The sequence below is a fragment of the Anneissia japonica genome, unplaced genomic scaffold (assembly GCF_011630105.1).
Source record: "Anneissia japonica isolate Jap-2015-1 unplaced genomic scaffold, ASM1163010v1 scaffold1231_len1163931_cov198, whole genome shotgun sequence".
Lineage (NCBI taxonomy): Eukaryota > Metazoa > Echinodermata > Crinoidea > Comatulida > Comatulidae > Anneissia > Anneissia japonica.
In genome coordinates, this window is record NW_022728604.1 from 55,117 (window position 1) to 65,877 (window position 10,761).

The window sequence follows — 10,761 nt, forward strand, 5'->3', positions numbered from 1 at the left end:
AACATGTGGTTTCAAAAACTTATAGGAAAGTCATATTCTAATATTGTTACGTTAGCTTAACTGACTGATCAGAACAAGGTCCAGAATAGGCGCTCTCCCACAAGACACGACAGTGCTGTACGTGTTTGCGTACGTTCACAGGGGCGGCTCCAGCAATTCCCCGAAGAGGGGTCCAGCTCCCCGACAAGGAGTCCAAGCACCCCCAATTGGGGAAGCCCCCCCCCCAACCCGGTCGGGGAAAGTTGATTATGGTATTCTTATTTAAAAAGGATAATTTAATAGAAAACCATGCAAGTTAAGAGGCCCCTGTGGGTGTACTAACCACCTCTCAGAGGTACCACCCCCTGTCGCTACCACCGCATCCCATACGATCGCAATAGTATACAACACCTCGCACATACGGTAGCATTACTCGCACTAAATGAAAGTTTTTAAAATTGCTGAAAATTCCCCCGACACCTGGGGGTACAAGCGGGGGGCGGGGGTCCAGAGGTCCCCGACGGGGGTCCTTTCCCCCTGGTCCCCCCGCTAGCGCTGCCCCAGCCTTCACGCTGTCGTCAAGGGGGCGGGAATTAGTGGAAAGGTCATTTACAATCAGTGTCACACAACAAGCACTCACGATAGCCTACTGGAATTAACTTAAAATTAAATTAAAGAAAAAACGTAGACGTTCATCAATTGACGTTCGCTATTTTATTGTTACTACAAAATCAATTCCGTCACCCAGTAGACTAAAAGAATTATCACTTCGATTTATTGTATAATTTTTACATTAACATAAATTGTACATTAACATAATATTAATTTTTTACACTAACATAAGATGATCTTCATATTCAAATCACTAAAATATTTATTTTTATTATTTTTTTCATCAAGATATTTACAAAATTTGGTCACGTGGTGGAAGTTGAAAAATGGTAAACAAATCTTCACCAAAAAGTTAGCCTAGTACTTGTTTACAGTAATTAACATACATATACAATAAATATCGTAATAATTACACAACGTGCACGCCAAAATGGAAATGCACATCAGATAATCAAGAAGAGGATGCCTATATGAAATTTGATTGCTAAACTTCGAAAATACAGATGCATTGATAATATCGATTTTTATTCATATGGCTTTTCTAAAACTATTTTCTAAAACTTAATGCTAAATTTATGTACGGTAAATATATCCTACTACATGGTAGTTTAGTAGGTTAAAGGAAACTTTCACCAAAATAGTGAAGAATTACATAAACTAAAGATTTAAAACTTCGTTGATAATTAAGCGGTTACTGGTTATTGGTTAAACGTTTTTATGTGGCTCTGATTGTATTTTGGATCCGGCAACTACAAAAATCGCCGAAAATTTACAGACTCTAGGTCGTTATCTAGGCGTACAAGGCGGATAATGATAAATGATTTACCAAAATGTTAAACTGAAGAAACTAGAATATGCTCCAGCTTTTTCATTAGAACCCTAGAAATACTAGGAATTTAAATACGGACAGAAAAATTCCAACTGTATTCAAATACTGTGTACGGATCGACGTTCAGGAATAAACATGAAAGAGGCCTAATATGACATTTAATATAGTCTCAATAATATACATAAACATATATATAAATAAATACCAAAAATATATATGTTTATATACATCTCAAGATATGTAAAGTATACCTGTACTCATATTAATTATTATTATTATTGATTTTATATACCATTATATGTATAGGGCCTATTCTCAAGGTCTGTATATTCACGGACGCTAAGTACAATTGCCTACATTATAATGTGAAGGTTTGTATGATATAGTATGAAAATAAAATGTATATTTTATTTAAAAGACTATTCATAAACAGCAAAAATGAATATATTATAAATGGCGGATTTCCATGGATCAATTAAAACAGCGCCACCCCGGACCACACCCCGGCTCAGTTCTATTAATTACTGCTAGGTCTACCTAACAATAAGCATTAAACTGACGCATTGTAATGTTCTATTGTAATTATACCTAGTAAGACTGGTAAATTGGTAAATGTTATATGTTTTTTTTTTATAACGACACATCAAGCGATTTTGATTTTTTTCAAATTTAGTAAAATCTACGGCAGTTACATGTGACTAATATGATCTAAAACAAGCAAAAATTTATTTAAAAATTGATATTAAACTCAAATATTGTAGATCTACGTATTGAGCAAAATACATTTTTACTATAAATCATAATCAATATCTTGCATATTTTCGATTCATTACCTGATTTCTAGTCATTGTCAGCTATGAAAATGCAATTTATAGCAATTAATTTCTGAAAGTAAATTTAGCATTCTAAGACTATTAATTTATGTCAAAGTATAAGTTTTTTCCAGACTGAGATTTGCTAAAAAAAAACAGAAACAAAATCTCCATTATATTTTAACTACTAGAGTTGCAGTAAATTATCTTAAAGAAACAAAATTTATTTTCATATTCTCCATTCCTTCAGAATTTCTATACGATAAGCTTCCATAAAATTTCCCAAATCAATATCATCAGTTATATAACCTACGATAGCTTATTCCCTAGCAACCAACAAATATCGTTCTCAAAACAGCAGTACGAGAGTGATTTCATTCAAATAAAACACCGTACACTTGCTACATACTTCGATGCATCTAGCCCGAGGCTCCAACATGAAATGTATTCGTCAATCTTGAAGCTTCTCTTCAAGCTTCAGCAGCCGAAATCTGCTGGAAAAGTCGTCAAATCGAACCCAGCTATTTCTAGCTGAGAAAGCTGCAAGCCATTTCAGACGGCAAGATTACTACCTTCTAGGCGATCCATTGAGCGGTGGGTGGTGTTGTACGGTGACCGTAGACTGCGACGAGCACGTCGACGCTCCTGACGATCTTTCATCATCATCTGTAGGTGCGCCATTTTATCTCTTGTGTGTTTTTCCTGCCGTACATCATCTATTAAAAGAAAAGCTTATATTGAATATACTACAAAAATGCTTTACAAACATTTTACAAATTAGGACGCATGTACTAGATAGTAGCAAGCTTCTGTTTTCGTACCAATAACGGGCCAAAAACGAAACATAGTTCACTGTAAACTTTCAAATAACTGACCTCATCAGTACTAACAAACATTGAGAGGCAAATAACGTTGCAGTTGCTTACTGTATGCCATGTCTATATATTGAGATTTATAGAATATTCCCTAATCGTAGCGATAATTACGGTATGTTATCTGGTAACTTCAAAATTAAAAACAATATACACAGTATGTTTTAACTGTTATGTTAGAAATTTAGCTATTAAATTGTACATTTGAAAACGTATTTCCTCCGTGATATAACTAAACAATTTCGTGTATATAGGCGCTTTCAGCGGACCCGGGAATACGAAATAGACAGAGGGGCAATTTACATGATACTATCTCGCAGCCTCGCCATGGCTGGGACTGAGATACTAAATTTTGAGTCTATAGCACTTCATAGATGGTCGGAAACGACACCCTCAGACTTTGATATAAATTTGAATATATCACTTTTACTTTATAAATTTAGCAATTACACGGTGTATTGGCTAATAATTACTTTTCAATAGCAATGTTTATGAATGTTTTAATGAGCATTGGCCTAGGTTTTCATGTACATTAATCCTTTACTACTTATTTAAATAATGTGATTAATGATATCAGTGTATGGGCTACCGTATATAATATAAACTTACCGTTCGTTCTTCTTCGGAAACCTGGCAGATCGCTGGTCGAGTTGGTAGTGTGTACAGCTGGTGCACGAGGCCTGCCCTCAAGTAGCTGTTTGTACACTGGCGCAGCTTTTAGAAGATCATTCAATATACACGCGATCGTGTTGATGTCGCGTTTCTGTTTGCCGCCCTCATCGCTCATAGCCGTATTCAATGACCCTGCAAAATTACAACACAGTGAAATCATAATTTTTATGGTGGTTTATATTTTATTATACAGAGGCATAAAGAATGTATTTTAATGATGATTATGAATCAATAAAATTATAATTTTTTTTTCGAGTGTCAGTACTGTAATCAGTACTTATAATGGCTTGGTATCTGCACAGACGACCTATGCTTAACAGGTATTTTGTAACATTATAATACAAACTCATTGAAATTTTAGTCATGAAAGAAAAACATGTGTCGCAGGATTTGAACCTTGGCCTCTAAAATTATAAACCCAAGCAGCTCAACCACAGCTATAGCTCAAAACTATATGGCTATTTATCATTTTTATTTTTGACTGCCTCTGGAATTTTCGCTGGATCATTCCAAGTTAATATTTATATATGACTAGATTTAAAACGCACCTATTTAACATCTGCATAGTTTTTTACTGTGGCAACACTCCGTAATCTTAACATGCCAAAAAAAAAAATGTTTGATAAAATCCCGTCTCATCGTATAGAGAGAGTACAGTGTTCCTCTAGCAACGTTTTAAGAGAAGGCAAGTACCGAGCATTCTCGTCATTACTTCGTTATCTAGAATTTAAATATATATATTTTTTCAATAACACTCCGAGGCCATAGATTTGTCACTAAACTCGTCCTGTGTTAAGGAATATGAATGTCAACGATGAATGACAAGGAAACGGAATTTAATAGAAAGTAATCCATATTACTCTAGCAACGGTTGCTGAACGCGTATGACGTCATCCAATATGTTGCTAAGGCCAGGTCCATTTGGGAATATTAAAAATCCAAGGGACTGACTAGGTAACTTATAGAGTATAACACAGCGCACACACACAACAGAGCAGGGTGCGTGGTAAAGGACCATTGTGCATGGGGATAATCGCATTGACGCAAATCGCTTTTCTGTTACCATGGTTTCAAATTAAGGATTGTATTGACCACAATATCTATAGCGTTGTCTCATCCTCTCAATTGTTAATTTATAGATGACCTCATAGGTCACACAATTGCTGAATAACTGTTCAGTCATAAAATGAAACTTGTTTATAGTACCCCTTGGTAAGTGGTAAATCGTTACCGTATTTTACTGTGTATTTATTAATAGGCCTATATCGGAATAAACAAATTGACTTTCGGGGAAAATCAATACAAAAGGCTAATCCTTAATTTTTCGGTGATTACCTGACTTCAGTAAGGTTTATAAATGCAGATAGATGGCCTTGGTTTGCAGAGAATACAGGAGCCATGAAAATGGAGACACGAGGGCGTATCACCTGACCAAAAAATTGATGACGTGACAGCATATGAATGCCAGGTTGAACGTTTCATGTGAAATATTCACATGTCCAGCGGCTATTAAACTGGCGAGTGATTATCAATCTTACGTGCTCAACGCACACAAGCATCACACTCGGTTGAATTTCAAAATGTCAATCGTCAATGGCCCAGTTAAATTTGCCATTTCTTCATCGAAAGCCTTTAAACGTTCATGTAGTGGTAATATTTTTTTTGTAATATCGCATTATAATTTTGATAAAATTGACGTTAGAATCTGAATTGGCTTCGTAAGCTGAAAGTAGGCCGTTCATTCACAAAATGCCAACGACCGCAAAAGGAGCGCAATTCACGGAATTCGTCAATGTCTTTATTAAAACAATAAAGATGACATTACTCCGACCTTCCATAAGCTACATAAAGCCTTGATTTTGAAACAAAACCAGATAGGATTAAAATTGGTAATCACAATGAATGCAACTTTGAGGTCATCGATTCCTATAAGCGATTTTCTCTTTAATAAAGTGTAGTTTTAGAGTTGGCCTAGAGTACGTTGTTGCAACGCTTGCAAATGTGGCCGATGAGTCTTTAATGCATGTTCCTCCTTCAGTTTAATGGTTATCAGAAAGGGTTCCAAGACGAATGCCGCCATTTATTAGCATTAGCTTAATATTATTATCCCCGTCATAATCAGTTATTTCATCATTATCATTATACTGTTTATGACAGACGTCTCGTTCAAACGCGCGTAACAAGTGTCAAAGTACGGTACGGTACACATGTAATTGAACTGTTCCCTGGTACACAGTAACCCAACTGGTTCTGTAGGCCTATATTAATTATACTCAACTATCCGTAAAGAATTTCATCTGGTTTTAGGATAATATAAATAGGCTCCCAGTGGGAATGTGTGTCTACTGTTTGACATGGTTTTTGTGTCTACTGATTGTGGACTCTTTTCTCTCAGGCCAAGTCTTACCTAGCATGGCATCATTTTTCGTAAACTTACTTTTCATTTTTATCTATAGCTTATAGGCCTATGACCCATCCCATAATTCCTCCACCGGATTTACTCTTACAAAGGTCAATTGCCAGATGATAGCAAAGTGTCTACTGACCCCCCCCCCTTTCGCCCCGAAGGGGCAGTAGACACAAAAAAACTTTAGAGTTCTCAAAATTAATATTCACACTATGTACCGTACCTAGCCAACGTCATCACGAGCCGCAAGATGACGCGTTGTCAAATAAAGGTGTCAAACAGGTAATACCTGCAATGTAGTAGCCTAGATATAATACAAATGTAATATCTGTGAAGTAGTAGGCCCATCATCAGATGTAGATAAAAATTATATTTCAGACATCAAGGGTGTTACCATTTCCCCATCGTATAACGAACGGTGAAGAACACATTGGTTTTGTCCAATAATTTCGGCCAACGGTATTTATTTATACTAAAAATACATATATACACTTTCAGAAAACCTCCCTCTTGGCAATTATGTCTTACTTTATGGAAAAGTATCGTATTTATAATCGCTGGACTCAATGACGTCACCGTATCCATGAAGAATAAGCACAGCGTCTATTACCGTACCATTTATGGTGTCCCGTTCACAGATTTTCTACCTAATCAGATCAATTTTTTGTTTTTTTTAAATTAACGTCCCTTTGGAGTACTTAGGGCCTATATGTGTACTTTGTACATTTCTGTAGATTATACCAAAGTTTATTTCTGGTTTGAACCTGTCTAGACTGTGGAAGTTGTATACAATGAGCATGATAGCTTATAGATGCCTGATTCAATTACCATATCTAACCCCAAAGCTCTCATCCACTTCTAAATTATTGCAGACAGAAGATGACCATCGTGGTGATAAAAATATCTTTAGGGGCATTTTTAGTACATACGATTTAGTCATTAAATGCAAAATAACTACGGTACCGACTGTCGATTAAGTAATTGGGAACCCACGGACTGCAAACAAGTTGTTAGTGCAAGGGCTTAATCACGTGACATGTAAATCTAACATAGTTATTTACGTCATCAATACATGTAATGTGGGCACTAATTACTACACGTTTACATAGTACCTCAATAGATACCCCGTAGCATCACTTTCTATGGAAAAAAAGCATATAACTTACCGGAAAATGTTCCCGAAAACACTCCGGGGGCATAGTGATTCACTTGGTCAATGTATGCGCCTGTCCTAGGCCACGATTGCTGACCCTTTGCGCCACACGTCGCATGTGTGGTGGCCGGAGAGGTAGTTGTCGGGCTCGGTGGAGGGGAGCTTGGAATGGACCGAGGATGCAGAGGACATGGAGGCTGGGGAAGAGAAATAAATGTGACGAATGGTTATTCATTGATGACGTTATCCTAACACCTCGTTTACATCATCCACGCAAATGCAATGTGCAGAACGAAAGAGCCACATAGTAATCATCAACCTTTAATACGGTAATGAACATCGGCCTAACGTACTCCGTGGCTGTTTTAGAAATTCGAAAAAGAGGGTCGCGGGGATGGGAATTGAACAGATGAGACGGTCCAGACCTCAGCCCCACGAAGACTATAGCACCTCAGATGGGCGTAAATAGCACTCTCAAACTTAAATTTGAATGCATTTTGTATTAAAAAAAAATAGGGTGGGGGAGGGGGAGGGAGTCCGGGCCGCCTCTGGTACTTGTTATAAGGAATAACTTCAGAGGAAACAACGGTGTTAAGGTAATACACATGGAAATATCATTCAAGGCTCGAATTGAAGTTTATTTATTAGATTTTAATTTATTTAGAATTATACTGAGAAAATGTTATCCTGGTTAATGAACTACTCATCCGTTCCTATATTCTTTGCATAATCTTTATTGGCAGGTACGGTTATCAGTGAATGAATTTCATATTAGAAAGTCAGTAAGTCAATTAGAATTAATAAATTTTCTTTGGTTTACGACAAACAGTATTTTATAAATAATAATAATAATAATAATAATAATAATAATAATATTTATAAAGCGCACATATCCACTGCAGTAGTGCTCAATTTAACATTCGGATACACGAATCAAATACACTTAACATCTCCAGCAGAGGGCAAGATCCATCAAATAGATCATTAAGTTTAATATTTCTTGAAAAAGATGTCAATTAATGCGTAGACAATCTTACGCACGAAAGATTGTAGATACACACTTATCATACTGATTTATTATTCTCATTTAACAGCACGACTAGTTAATTGCTGACAAGGGGGTGGTTGGCAATTACACAGGCTTACGTGGACATCACCTTATCAATACTTAATGAATTTGTTCTTTACAGAAGACCAAACGTCGATCGGTTTCAAACTACACTCGTTGACAGGTAAAAATTGAATTAGTTGCGGCCTCGTTGTGTTTTCTACAATTTCACTGTGATTAAAGTGTCTTTGTTAAGAGTTAACATCACAATTAATTTCGGGTTGCCATTCATCCTCCTACGCCTGTTTATGAATAATCCAGAGCTCTGCCTTCCGTGATTGGCTGCAGTGCAACGCGTAGGCTTGTTCACACAAAAGCAATTACGACGCATTGACGCAGTCCAAGCACTATTACTATACACTGAGTTGCGTTACCTGCGTTTGCACCAACGCGTTTAATTTGCTCAACGTGTGAGCCGAGGCTTACAAGTGACACGCCTGCTAAGTACTTATACGCACGCGCCTATTGCTAGCTCGTTTGAATGACAACTATTCTGAAAAAAGAATCCTCCATACTTCCTAGGCCCAAACCCAATGCCTAAGATTGGGAAGTCCTATCGGATGACCTCTACATAGTCAATAACCCTCAATATGTTGGATAGGCCCTGCCCCAAATAATGTTATAATATGTTGCATAATGGTTGGATTAAAACTTTTTCTTGACTGTAATCACTTCTTAGTTATGTAACGAAATGTGTTCGGTGAGCGGTGACATAGACCTACATTTTTTTTCTCTGTTCATTAACTGTTCAAAAGGTGAGTGAATTGTACTGCTTTTTCTTCATTATCATTATGAAGTATTAATACGCGATTCGTAAAGCCTTTGGGTAAATTCGAGTAGCGTAAGTGGTTCCCCCTTTGCATTAATACGCCTCTGAGGCTTGTAAGCTTACCGTAAGTCGTGGCGGGATATTTCAGTTTCGTTATTTTTTTCTCCGTTAATGTACCTGTGCACTGTCATGCATATTCTACTAACAATCTCCTGTTTCATTGACCTTTCGTTGTGTTTCGGCTTTGATTTCATTGGTTTTTCTCTAAAATGTGTTCGCGCATTTTTTCCTAGCTTCCTGTTGGATTACGTTTTAGATTAATGGATGTATGTAGAAATTCACTGGCTTCTCTTCGATGCATTGCCATTTCAATCACGATACTGTACTCAGAACTGCAGGCAGTTGGCTGAGCCGTGTCAACTGCATAAATGTCAAATCGCTTCTCCCTTAAATGTCACGCAAGCAAAGAACATTTGCACATTCAGAAATATGGAGGTGACATTTGACGAGCGGATCATTGGGGCACTTTTGCTCCCGACTGGTTTTAGAGAAATCATCTTACTCGCACGTACTGTTTTAATAGGCATTGCATAGATAATCGCACGTGAAAACTAAACCGCAATTAAGAAGGTCGAGCGTAATTCGTTGAAGATATTGCTATGGATACTATTGATATGATTCAATGAAGAAGTATACTGTAGTTGGCTTTGATTAATCAATTCCGGTGAAGGCCAATTTGCTTATTCTACATAAGTTTGCCAAATTATGTTTCTTCAATTGTTTATCAGACCGTGAACGATGCACTTTGAGCTGGAACTATTTCTAGAACGTGTACGCAGAAGTTTTTGTGTGCGTGATTTTAATATGAGGGGCTTCCTTTACGGCTTATGTGGCGTCAACGCCCACAAATATGGAACATGCTCAGAGCCTACTATATCTCCCTCGATGGCAGGGATGTCCTACGTAATGAAAACACCCAATAAGACTTCCAGGACAGGGAATAGGGAAACAGAGGAATTAACATAGCCATGAACCCTGCCAGAAACTCACACACATTTCAGAAAAACACATTTTGATTTCTGTCTTTGCGGATATCGCGTTAAAGCTTAAGCAGTCACAGACCTAGATTGCACTTATGAACAGCCGCTAGCGTCGCGTTAAACTGTTTTTCGATTGACGGCACGGATTTAAGATTTAAAACCACTAATAAAATGAAGCATAGTATACAGTAACATTAGTAATTAACTATAATTATTCCTCTGCCGATTGTTAATGACGTTTTCATTAAGCGAGTTCTTGCTTCCTAGTGACTGGGCTTTGTAATAAAAGTGTTGGTAGACACAATAAGGAAAGCTCTCGGCAGACGTCTTCACTGTTTGGCAATATGTACAAAGTGCCTTTTGTTTTTTAAATGTAGGCCTATCATATTTCTTTAAAGTAAAGATAATATATATAGGCCTACATAAATACATGATATATATATATATATATATACACACATATACATATACATAAATATATATACATATATACATATATATATATATA

General features: G+C 36.8%; 1 protein-coding gene across 1 annotated transcript in view; it reads right to left on the reverse strand.

Moving 5' to 3' along the window:
• Positions 1-674: 674 nt before the first annotated feature.
• Positions 675-10,761, reverse strand: part of LOC117114358 (midnolin-B-like) — a gene marked incomplete at its 5' end in the record, with an annotated part of 25,525 nt that continues 15,438 nt past the window's right edge. The window contains 3 exon segments of the mRNA XM_033258008.1: positions 675-2,948; positions 3,714-3,908; positions 7,350-7,533. Coding sequence (XP_033113899.1) covers positions 2,785-2,948; positions 3,714-3,908; positions 7,350-7,533 — 543 coding nt within the window.